At 39.8% G+C, this 13,513-nt stretch overlaps 1 protein-coding gene across 1 annotated transcript in view; it reads right to left on the reverse strand.

Moving 5' to 3' along the window:
* Window positions 1-13,513, reverse strand: part of CRIM1 (cysteine rich transmembrane BMP regulator 1) — a 194,614-nt gene that overhangs the window by 166,942 nt on the left and 14,159 nt on the right. The window contains exon 2 of the mRNA XM_063328850.1: window positions 12,824-12,997. Within this exon, the coding sequence (XP_063184920.1) occupies window positions 12,824-12,997 (174 nt within the window). The remainder of the gene's footprint in view (window positions 1-12,823; window positions 12,998-13,513) is intronic.

The following is a 13,513-nucleotide window of genomic DNA, read 5'->3' on the forward strand; positions in this document are numbered from 1 at the left end:
ATGCCTGCAGCTGTAAAGACGCAGTAGATTTCTGCTAGAAAGCAAAGCCCTTTCCCTTGTTAACTAGCTAGTAGCTTTCACAGCAATAGTCCCTAGGAAGGAAAATAAATTGTTGGAATAAATGTGTTGGCAAAGCAAAATCCTCTGCAAATGTAGACTGAGAGTAGAAGACAGACATAGATTGCTTCTGTCTGCAGTCTCCTGAACCAAACCAATGATGGCTCAGCACAGAAAGCATCAGGCTTTCTTACAGTGAGCATTCATGCTGTAGTCTACGTGTAGAAAGTTACCCAAGTTACTGAGATGCCAGGGTATCATTCAAAAGAAGTTAGGGATGTGCTGCAGTGAAGGTACATCTTTATCTTGGTTTTCAGGTTTCACGTAATCTCACTTCCCATGTTAGTACTGAACAGCTCAAAACTCAGCTGCAACCCAAGGAACTTGCAAAGCACAGTAGTAAACCATAGTCCCTTACATAGTGACAATCCTCGTAAGCGACTGTTAATTAGAGGTTAACTAGAGTCCTCGTTTATGCATCACTTCAATAAACAGTGTGCTCAGACAGAATGGCATAGATACCACTGGGTTGTTTTCAGGCAGTAGTGATGTATCACCCCTTTAGATGGTGCTAGCTCCCACAGACCTGGCTTGGGAATCTCAGAACCACGATACAGAGTTTTTAAAAGAACAAGGAAACAGACTTTTTCATCTTGATAAAGTTTGAATAATTTTATGCAGTAATGCAAAGTTCTAAAATAGCACGCTTTGCATGTTGAGGAAGGCAACAATTTTCTTCTCCCCTCATTTCTAGAAATCTCTAGACCTGCACCTCAGATTCGGTCATTAGATGTTATGCATATCATATTTTGTAAGAGATCCAGACCTATCAGTGAATCAGTCAGTTCACCTGTTTCTTTATAAGCAATGGAGCCCTAAAATCCAGGTTCAGCCCTTGAGTCAGGATCTGACTCCCATCCACCCCCATTTACTTTTATGTTCTCTCAAAATTCCACTTTCCTGAAGTACTTAATTTCTTGCTTAATAAACCTACAGTCACACGAGGAACAGAATAAACAGACTGACCTGTTATGTATTTTATCTCTCCAACACTAGGAGGAGATATCTGTGGAAAACAAAAAAACCAACCAACCAACCAGAGATAGGTATTTCCTTCTCATTTCAGCTTCTAGGAAAGAAGGGGAGGAAGAGACCCGCCTTACTCTGCTCCTCTCATTCAGGACTTCTGGGAGCTGCTAGCATCCTGTTGAGGGACAGATCCAGTTCAAGGAGGCAGGATTTAGCTCCCAATAGTTCTGCAGTTCTAGCAGGTGAGTTCCACGCTCATGGTGTTTGTCCTTCTACCCAGTCTGCCTGTACTGAAGGATATCAAAGACCCAGCAGAAGATAGCCGGTTATTGCAAGCTGGAAGCTGAAAACAGTGGATTGCACACAGAGGGCAGGTAAGGACTGGATGCTTGAAACGGTGTTGCAGGCTAAATTACATATGTTCTAACTCTACAGCTGATGAGGCAGTACAGAGTACAAGACTTTTGAAAAGCAGCAGCATTGAGATTGCTATTTTAGTTTTGTCACGTGTTCTATCTAGGTAAGGAATACCCACACTGCCTGCAAACTATAACAGCACAATAATTAGAAAACTGTGTTTAACAGACTTTTATATCTTGTTTCTTATCCAGCATTCCAGTATAGTGTATCAGTAATAAGTTTTTTGGACCATTTTTGATGTTTGAAGTGGTCTTCTTCAGAAGCATCCAAATTGGTTTTTCAAAATACAGTATTTTTACTGGAGTTGTAAAAATCATGATATTCATCTTCTGACCTGGCTTCTAAAAACATACAAGAGATTAGGAACTTGTGTTGAAAACTCTCAAATACATTTTACAGAAAGACTCAAAGCAGAAAGATGAAACATGCTGCTTCTGGCATTATTCTGTCCCCTGTCCACTTCTACAAGAAGTCTGCAATGACAACTAAGGAGGAGAAAAAGATCAGACCTACACATGCAAGTGTGCCAAAGAGCTGGAAGCCCCAGCTCAGATGGCTAGAATGTCAGGCATTTCCTCTGCTATACTATGTGACTGCATCTACTAGCCAGAGGTCAAAAGCAGATTTGAGTTTCCAGTTTTAGGGCTGGGGTTCTTGTTTGTTTGTTTTAAAACAACGGAGTGTTTTCTTTGCCCTTCTAAAGTTATATGGCAGTGCCAAACACGTTTAACATCTAACATACTAGTGCATTCATTTATAGAAGCCGTGATTCTGGATTATATATCTGACAAGTCATTTAAATTCTAGCACCTCAAATTATGCAGACTGGTTTGTCACTATGACAACAATTTTTTACATGTCTCTAGAACAAAACTGATCATAAAAAAAAGTACTATTTGTTCTCTCCTTAACTGAAGCTAACAGCGAAAGCTTTACCTCTTCTAGACAGAAAGGCAGAATTTATATCTTTTGACGTTAGTTGATATAACACATCTGATTCTAGATGAACTATTTAATTTACCTCATGTAAGTTATTTCATCAGTGAAAAAGGAAGTTTTCTTGCATTTGAACAGCAAGAATTTAAAGAAACACTCTGCATAAAGGACACTTGAGGGAATCTAGAACAACAGGGAGGGGAACATGCACAGGAATTCAGGAGGGGGTGGAGTCATTGCCTGGGGGCAATAAGGCTAAGAGCACCTTTGGTCGCATGTTTGGGGTTTTTTTAATTATTTTGAGAAGGCCATTCAACCTCGAGATCAATGTTTTACCTATGAAACACCCACCCAAGTATTTGTGTAGAGGAATCCTTTATCAGTAACTAGAAGCACAAACATGTCCCCAGAATATATTGACAGTGAGTAGACAGACACCACAGCATTTGGAGAGCAAGAATTTTATTTTTAAACAACCACAGAGGGCACACATGTACCAGCTATGCTCAGGTTCAGCACATAAGGACACTGGCCAGAGGACCATCTCACTGCAGCGTCACCAGGAAAGGTGGAATGGAGTCCTGAAAAGCCCATTTACAACTAGGCAGTCTCCACGCCCTTAAACAGGTATTTGGACTTTTGTTTATACTGTGAGCTGTACCCCTCCTAACACTCTGGGGTAGGCAAGAAGTGCTTCTCAGAGGTCTTTGTAAGAGGAACTTATTAAAAAGTTTTATGCAGGGGGTGCTTCTGGGGGACAGGAGGGTGCAGTCAAGCAACACTTGATCTTACTGAATCTAGAAGGGCAGAGTAATGGGTAAACAGGAGTAATAAGCTCAGAACAAGACTTCCTGCCTAGATCACTGGATCTGTCAGTGGTCGATTACTGCTAGTTAGACTGAACCAGTCACAGCTACAGGAAAACCTAGAATGGTTTTGCGCGCACACACACACACACACACACACACACACAAACAAACACTCTCCTTTCTTAAAAGGGAAAGGCAGATTATGGATTTGTCACATAGCACCAGACAGATCTAATGCTATTCAAATTCGTAAGGACTGATAACCTGGAGAGAAGAGGTTAGTAATGCAAAGTCCTCTAAAAAAGTGCTAGTGCTCAACGCACAGCCCCAAGATAAATCTAGGATGGTATCCTACTTACATTATTTTCCAAAGGTTATTACAATTAAGTCTCTGATACACTTCTGCTGAATGTGGAAACAAGCTAGAGATCCTTCCCTCGCAGGTCAGCTCCACTGCTGAGAGGAACATTAGGCTGAAGACGCGGCGGGAGGAGGGGGGGCAGGAGTTCAGCTACGCATCAAGGGTTTGACCAACAATTTAAAAAGCCTCCCCTGTGTTTAACAGCACAGAGAAACAACAGTGTAGAAAAGTTAATGTAGAGAACAAAATATTATTATAATTTAAAAAAACAACACCCAAACATTTTTGGTAGGGGAATAATTTTGGGTTTTTTATCACACGAATATCACAACTCTATTGCAATATTAATCATTTTGCTTTCTTACAGGGCAGAAATTTTACATTTGCGATAGGGGCATCTTCTATTACCATATTAATCAACAAGTGCTTTTGTATATGGTGGAAAAAGTGTTCCATCTTCTAGTAGTGAATACAGATAAAAAACCAGGCTCACACACATTTTTGGAATGTTTAAGTTGGAAAGCATAGACTGAGTTAGATTCTCAAGCATCTTGGAAAGGGTACAGTTGGAACAGCTATATGAGTATCCTTGCTCTACTTAAAAGATGCCTGGCCAAACAAAGATTACTAAGCATCCTACCCACAGCCTGCTCTCAAGAGGAACCAATGGAAGTTTACACAGCTCTTTCTTTTCTCCTTTGCCCTCCCACCTTCCATCCTCTGCAAGGGATTTCCAACTTCACCAAACTTTCTCCAATTGGTGAAGAGATCCAATTGGATCTCTCCAATTTCTCCACCAAAATCCAATTGGTTCACAGGATCTTGCTTCAACTCTACTCTCCATCCATACATGCTATCACAGACAATGTTTTGCTGATAATACTTCATTATATTGCACAGAAAGTTAGATTGATGCTGTGGAAGCTGCACAGTGTTTGTTCTATTTAGAAAAAACACCACCACCACTTCACAGAATAATTCAAGGCCTACATTTGGAGACAAGCTAAAATAGTTTGTCACCATGCTACACCAACACCTTGTAATTCTAAATGGTTGTATATTATTCTTTTAAAGAGACAATTATACAGTCTACTGGAGGTGATCACACAAAAAAAGATAACTTTATTTTCCAACAAATTGTCACTCATTGTTTATAGACACATAATCATTGCATTAAAATTGTCACATTGACCACTATGTCACTGATACCACTATCACTGGATACAATCATCCAACACTCAATTATCTCTGTCAGCATCAATGCTGCATATATCCAAACAAGACTTGCCCTCTCAAAACAAGACCTGTGACCCTGCACACCAAGTGCCACGCGAATACAGCTTCCTGCTAGCATGCAATGTTAACCTGGTGTTTACACACCATGCAATTTGAGATCTTTGCTCAGGTCTCTTCTGTCACATGTAGATAACTTCTGATCCTTAATCAACAGTGCATCTGGAAGCGTTCTGCTGAAAGTCACCTACTCCATGTTCTCTCTCTTGCCCAGTTACAAGAGAAGTTAAGGTCAAACGTTCATTAAAACCTGCAACTTGTCATTACAGTTAAAGTGGACATACTTCAGCAGAGCCTACTTGCCAGCATGGAAAATAACATTTCAAAGGCACTGGACTTATCAAAAGCAAGATCTTACCAGCTGTAAGATACCTGTCCAGCTCTTTTCCTTCTCTTACAGAGGCTGAAGGTACAATAGGTTATCTCGTATTCAGTTTCAGATTAATGCAGGTAAGCATTTGAAACAGAAAAAGGCAAGAAGAATGCTCCTTTGTCTCTAGGAACAACCACGCTTTGACCATCCACATCTGATTGCTAGCTTTATAGAATGCATTTGTCACACAGTCCTATCCCAAGGCCTACAGTTAAGGTTACACTTCTGTCCACAGCAATCTCGGAAACTGCAGATTTCAAGGAAACTAAAGTGTCACAAGTTGAAGATCCAGTACCCTCTCCATAAGCATTACATACCCAAGGGATCTGGATGTAGAAGAAAGAAAGGCAATCTGCACAGCAGCTCACATGAACAAGTGTAACACAAAAGGAAAATAAGCTCAGTTCCTACACAGTAGAAACAACAATATTTACATAAAACAGCGAGGAAGAAATAGAATTGTAAAGATACAGCATTAGTTACAAATGTAAGTAATTTCTATGATGCTAATGCTTCCATGTTTTTTTTCCCCCTTTTTTAACCAGCTGCTCAGTTTCGAGTTTTCTTCAATCTTCCCTCCTAACAGTTTCTGCAATGCAGTTTTTCCCCCATTAATACAAACAGCATTATTCATAATATAATTAAGCCTAAAATTAGGTATCCAGCCACATTAATGAAGAAATATGAAAGTCAGTTTTCCCTTTTGATATCTTTCTGAAACTTCTGCAAGGTTTTCTTACTGTTAGCTTGAAATTTCATGGCACAGATGTTCCCTGTGTGATAACTCATCTTAAAAATAGGACATGCCAAAAAGAGCCAATACATTAGGAAAAGATCATACTTCCTTCATCAGAGAACAGTCCTCTGAGGAGCTAGAGTCAGAAAAGTGACAAGACCTGGAAATTTAAACACCACTGTGTTACGCTGTGAAGGCAACTGCACTGCCAGATGTGCTGCTGTCACAAGACCCTCTTATCAATTAATGAGCAAGTTCTCCTCCCTTTTGGTGTTTGTAAGATTTCTTTGTGTATTCAAGTTTATATCAGTATGCCTAATCTGCACTATTTCCACATGAAATGGTTTTTCCTTCTCTATCTAGGTATTCAGAAACAAAGGCCAAAAGCTATACTGCTATTTTCCTGTGTGTTTCATTTGAAATTTTGCCTTCAAATGCATTTACTTGGCTCTCACAAGCACATTCAAGGGTAAAATCTGGACCTTTGCCACATCTGCATTCCTTATTGCAAATACATGCCAACCTTCAAAGTTCGGTTATTTGAGCAAAAACATACATTAATTGTTATGTGAGAGGAGTGTAAAGTGTATCAGATTAAGCACATTTGAAAGTATTTCACTCCCCTCCTTGCCTGATAATTCAGCATAAAGGTAGGTTTATTCTGTTCTAGTTTTTCAACATAGCTGCAGCCATTAAGACCACACAAGTGAAGTTTAACACAAAATCAGACTTAACGACGACCAAACAAGCATTCAGAATAAAATTACCTTCTCATATTTGTTATTCCAGGACTGGTCTAACAGGTATTGCAACATTTGCCAGTATGAAGTTATTCAGTTACATGTAAAAATAATGGAACGCAAGGAGTATGTTGCAATAAGCCACCTTAATAGATACCAGCAACTTAAAAGGCCTTTTCCTTTCACCTATGAAGGACAGCAGCGAATAGCTTAGAAAGGTGCGAGCCAGGTAACCAAGATGCAGCTCTTAAAAGGGTTTCAGTAACTTAGTATCAGCAGCAGGTTTTACATGCAGAGGTAGGTGTAAGTGAAGGGTGTTCATTTACCTAAAGGATTAATTGCATCTTTCATCAAAAAAAAATACAAAAAAATACAGGGCTTAATTTTAACACGGCAAATGCTTATGCTTCTGGTAGAGTATGAACTGATAAAGAAAGTTGATGTGTTTCTCCTCTTAGAGCTCAAGTATACATTGAGAGAACTTGAGACACACACAAAACCACCACCTCTGTTATGGCTGGTGGCACTTACACTCTCCATAGCTTCTGACCCACAACTTTCCCCCCACCTCCCAGAGGGAAGAGGAGATAGCTGTTCTACCAGGGAACACTTTTCAAGGAGCTGAGTTATCATTCCAGAGACCTGCTGCTGCCTCTGAAGGGGACAGGCGACAAAGCATGCTGCCTTCCCACAGGCAGCTCACAACAGCACAGATCCTGACCTGCTCTGGTAGAGGAGGAGGAACAGGCTCAAGAACATCCTTAGGTTCCTGTTCTTTAAAGCTCTGCTGGGCTATTTGAACTGCTGCCAGAGCCTACCATCTAGAGACAAAGAAGACCCCAGGACTGGAATACAGTCTTGGAAACTACTGAGGCTGGGTAACTTCAGATGCTGACTCCCTAGTGACTCTTCATATGTGCTAGGCAGGATTTTGAGATAACTAGACTGGCACTACACAAGTTTTCAATGCTACCACCTACACCAATGCCCTACAAATGTATCTTGAAGAAAAAAAAATTACTTCCTCTTTCACTTCCCTCACCCCCAACCCTCAGTGTCTCCCAGAAAGTCTGAAGACTTGACTCTTCTGTACCCTCTGCAGCTAATTCTTAGCAGATCGTGACTGCAAGAATGAGCAGATGCGGCTTATGAGACTTCTGCCTGTTACTGTGGCTCAGCAGACAGATGGCATCTCGTCGCTTTTCACCCTCTGGCCATATTTTCCAGAGTCCACTCCAGCAGTCCAAGTTCAACCAAGCTGTCACCATTAGCAGTCTCCTGAATAGAAACAGGCTTTCTAAGCTCAAGAACACAGGATTTCCTGAACCATATCAGAGCAGGCACTCATCAAGACAATAACTAAAAGCAAAAGCATTTTAAACAAACAAAAAAACCAACACAACACAGGAATCTACTATTATTCGGTTATATGATAGCTTTTCCAGACAGTTTCTTTCTAGCCCCAAATGTATGCATTTCCTCACAGTAGGATGGTTCACAACCTCTATACAAACCTTCTGTACGAAAAGTCACTGACGTTCCATGCAGAGAAGGAGGCACTTCAAGCCTGGTAATAGAGTTGGGAGACCTCTAAGGCACAAGTGTGCTTTATGCTATATCAGAATCTATTCAAGTAACAACTCTTAACACTTGCAGTATGTCTACATAAAGATTAGTTAAAAGTTACCTACCAGTCCTTTCAAGTGTATCCAATCCTTCTGTTTTCCAGGAAAACAAGGGGATGGGATGGGGACGACAACGGTCTTCAGTACCTGTATTACTGAGACCGCACATTAGCCTCTCTGTACTGTCTTGCAAATAGACATTGGCACCCCTACACAAGTTACACACATTTGAGTAGAGATTAAAACAGACTCTCCACATTACAGGCTTCCCCAGTTCAGGGCAGAGCAAGACTTAGGGAGACAAAATACAGAACATGGCTTTTGGGCCCCATCAAGGGCATCCAAGCAATGTGACATTAGAGCCCATGCAGCCTGGTTTTGGGAAGGAAGGACAAGTAAAGTCGTCTTATTTGCCTCATGTAGCTCGTTTAAGTGAATGGGGGTGAAAACAGTATGAAATAGGTAGGTAAAGAAAGCAAGAAAAGGAGGCAAAGAAAGAGAAAGGCAGAACAAAATATGAGGAGCCCAGGAAGGCAGGCAGACACAAGCCGATAGGGAAAGAAAGATCCTATATGAAGCTAACAGGAAAAAAATTTGGGTGAGCAAGCTAGAGCTGACATCAAGTGTAGAAGGGAATACCACACGCAGCCTGAAAAGCTTAAGGCACTAGATAGAAAAGGAAGATGACTAGAGAGGCACTTGAAAGGGAAGGCGCAAGCAGAAAAAGACACGGGAAACCAGAGTCCACGAAAAAGACACAGGAAACCAGAGTCCACGAAAAAGACACAGGAAACCAGAGTCCACGAAAAAGACACGGGAAACCAGAGTCCACGAAAAAGACACGGGAAACCAGAGTCCACGAAAAAGACACGGGAAACCAGAGTCCACGAAAAAGACACGGGAAACCAGAGTCCACGAAAAAGACACGACCCCTTAGCACATATGCACTCATATTTGGAAATGGGACTCCAGATTTCAGCTCCCCGCTTGTTATTTGCCAGGTCATATTTATGGAACAGATTCCACATCTGCAGGCAAAGGCAGCTTTCAGTGAGCCATACAGGTTGATAGAGCTGGCAACAACTGTTAACACTATGCATTAGCACCAGCATCTCCTGTGCATGGCCCTATGTATACTTAGTATGCTTGGAGCAGCCTAACCGCACCCTTCCTTCTTTCAAGGAAACAATAAAAAAATACAAGAAAAAAAAAGAAAAGAGAAAAAGAGAAAGAAAAGCCACAGAACTCATTTTAATCAGAACAAGCAAGCCACACTGATCTAGCATGACTAGTCTCTACAATTGCCTTGCCTCAACTGCTCAAGAAACAGAAAGATGGGTCCTCAGTTAAATGAATTTATAGTCTAAGACAACTTGTCATAGCTATGCAACTTTAATGAAATCACATAAGCCAGAATTTCTCTAGATGCGTTGTATACTACTAATTTTCTAGGTTCCAATTTGTCAAATATTCTGTAAAGCTATAAATCTATTTCAGCTGTGCTTTTAAGAACAGTGCTACCAAAAAATAGAGTTCACTTGATAGAACCTTCCCCCTTCCCAATTACCTCCATAATTAGAAGGAAAGCTACCTTACCCATTTTACCCTCAGCAGGATAGGGTTAAGTATCTTGCCTTGTCTCAGTTGTGTTATGGAAGCTCATCAGCACGTGAACAGGCTTATAATGAAAATCAAAAAAATCTTGCAGAGCGGCACATGTCACCAAACACCACAAAACATTCTCAATTGCTTCGTAAGTATCCTCAAAGTAGAAAATACATGGAAGTAGCTGCTTAGATGGCACTTTTCTTCTTTAAGTTTTCTTCAGAATCTCTGATTATGGTGTGTTCATTCACATGCTCAACTTAAGACTTTTTAATCACACTGTGTATTTAATTATCCATAACAAGTGTGGTGAGGAAAGTTTGACTACCCTCAGTCCCATGTTCCATGGCAGATTCTATTTCAAGATTTAAATTACTACTTTTAAATCTTCCTGATGTTATCTTTAACAGACAAGCCAAAAGAGTGAAGTATACATCAGTACTTTGGATTTCACAAACATCTTCGACATATTTAACAGATCTTATGAATCGCCCCTTTTTCCATGACACTGCAGTTTAAGACTTAGCTTGCCTTGAAGCAACTGAAAGATTTCTCTACTTTAACATGCTCAAAGAACCCTCTGGTTTGCATACTACCCAAGCCATGTTTCAGGTGGACTTTCCAAATGGATTCATTCAACTTTTAGACTATAAACTTTGAAAGCCTGAAATACTCAAACAGTAAATACTGGCTTAGACAGACCAAAGCAGCTATCCCACTCTACCTAAGAGACTTGGCTTCCTTACTAAACAGGGAGGTGGCAAGCACAAGGGGAAAAAAGTTGTTGTTCTTTTCCATTAGCTTAGGTACAGGCTGAAGCATACATTTTAAATCACCAAAACAAGAAGTAATGCATTTAAAGAAACAACCTCCATAAGCAGTTAGCATTCAATTCCCAACCCTACTTAGAGAAAATAAGCATTTACAGTGCAAAACACAGTACGCAGATTTGACTGACTACAGCCGTCAAAAGTTACACTATGACTTTTACCCTTCTATTAGGAAATACCGATGGATTTAACTTTAAACATTCCTCAGTGATAGGGTCTGACAGTATGAGGATGCAAATGCAAATTCACGTTCTTATGAATACAAGCTGGGCTGTTATAATACTCAACTTGTAACTCTCAGATTTCTGGCATTTAAGGATGCTGTTGTTGTTTCATCACTTGCATCAGCTATCCTTCTTATCTGTGAAGGATTAGAAATCAACAGGTCCTAAACTCTTCTACTAAAGCCCTATAGTCTGAGGCTTTGGAAGAACACGCTCCCTATGCCTGCCACCCACCCCTGTCCCACCCCCCAAGAAATAAAACCAAGAAAACAAGTAAACGAAAAAGAACATTACATCTCAAAAACAACTGCACCATCGGTGTCATACCAGACAGTTTACACTTAGAGCATTGTTACCTCATGGCTAAGGTTAAAATGCTGTTCTTTTTAAAATGGAAATCTAGCCAAAACAAGAGGTTGCTTAGTTATGCCATTCCACAAACTAAGTCCATTTCTTCCGAGTCTGAAAAAAAAAACAAAACCACAAAACCAAAAAGGCACCCACAGCAGATTCTCTTAGCAAGTTAAACACACGATGAATTGTCATGCCAATAGAGTCCTGCTGAACTACTACAGACTTAGTCACATACTCACAAGTGAAAAAAGAAGTGGTGAGTAAGGTTACTTAAGACCCCATATACACTACTGCCTGCTACTACAGCAAGAAAGGGCCAAAGGTTGTGCCTCTCCTCTTCCTAGAGCTAAAAAAAACACCAAAAAAAACACACGAAGCACTTGTATGCTTCTTACTGACCAACATCACAACCAACACTAATGAACATGTTTCCGCCTGCTACATTTTCCTCACAAGATCTCCTTGTTTAAAGTCTGCAGCTTAAAAACAATTTTTTTTATCACAAAGCAAACATGACAGATGACATCAGATCACACGTCCTTAACTCAAAAATAGTAACTTTAGATATGGTTAGTAGCCTTACAAAAACATTTATTTTTTTACTTCAATTTTTACTTTAAACATTGGTTTAAAGCAAACTAATTAAGCAGGTTCACACACTAATCAACTTTTGCATGTTCCTGGACACTCTAGAAAATAAACAGTAATTACAGCATCATAGAAAGGGTCCAAGATCAAACCTTCGATAGCTGTTCAACACAATCTTATAAGTGTGCCATAGGAATTTAATTCCAACTTGATGTATTTGAGACCACTCACTTCTAGTTCAGCCATAAGCAACAACAACAAAACAACAAACAAAAACCCATCATGTATGCGTGCAAAAGATAAACATATGTGGTCTAATGCAAGTCTAATCAAAGGAACATGGCAACTGAAAAATACGAGCAATACAGTAATGCTACATCATGTAAATCTAAAGAAAATAGCAATTCATGCATTCATATAAGAGATACAAGTATAATCAACAACTACTCCTTTTCCTATGCCTTTGCTATTAAAATCCACTGTATTTATTCATGGTTCAGTCACATCAATACATCTAAAGAGACTTCCACACTGCTTTACAGCTAAAGATATGGGAAGGAAGTTACCATGAACTACAAACAGAACGGTTTTAGTCTTAAAATCTGCATAACACACAAAGCACAGAGTATTAGTTTCTTCCATTTTTAAACCTACACATTTGGAAGGCCAAGCTTACTGAAGTGTTGTCTGCCTTTAAAACATTCAACTGTCTTCTGAAAAGTAGAAGACCACAGATATCTGAAACTACCCAAGTCATCCTAAAACATATCGAAATAGACTCTCGCTTTTCAGCAAATGCACTGAAAAATTACTAACTCTGAATTACTGAAGACAAGTGCTTACCTTCAATCCTTTTTAAGGCCGACAGGCATGTATCCCGGCTTGGAAATTCAAATGGATTATTACAGGTCCGAATGGTGTCACATTCGCACTTCCCGTTGATTATGTTACAACCTGTTATAAGGTTTTCATTGCACGGTTCAAATCCAAGAAGCTGATCATCATCCCAGTTTTCATCTAAAATAAACAAACAAACTCGCTCACTATTGGATTTCGGCTGCAGTATAAATTCAGCTGCTTTGGAGTTGGGTGCAATTTACTTTAAGTTCAACATAGCGCTAAACAGAAGATAACATATTAAAAGAAAATGGATTAATCAACACTATGGGATTTGCCAAATGCCATGTTTTGCAGCTGTTCTATTGCCCACTTTGCTACAGCTACTGGCATTGTTTACTTCCATCTGTACGAAAAACTATGTCATCTCAGGGAAATGCATTGCTGTAGTATAAATAAGTACTATTCTAACCGAAATAACTTTTACAAATACTTGAAGCTGTATTTATCATGGAAGTGAGAATGTTGGACAGAATGTGCAGCTGTTATGGAAGTCAAAACTGAGTCAGAAAGAGAACATTTTAAAACCCGATTAAAAAACACATCACATAGAATTCACTCCAGAGATAACTTGTTATTACTAAAATACTGCAAGATGACAGGCCTTTGATTCTGTAATATGACCAAAAGTGAGTT

This window comes from Chroicocephalus ridibundus, chromosome 3 (genome assembly GCF_963924245.1).
Source record: "Chroicocephalus ridibundus chromosome 3, bChrRid1.1, whole genome shotgun sequence".
Taxonomy (NCBI): Eukaryota; Metazoa; Chordata; class Aves; order Charadriiformes; family Laridae; genus Chroicocephalus; species Chroicocephalus ridibundus.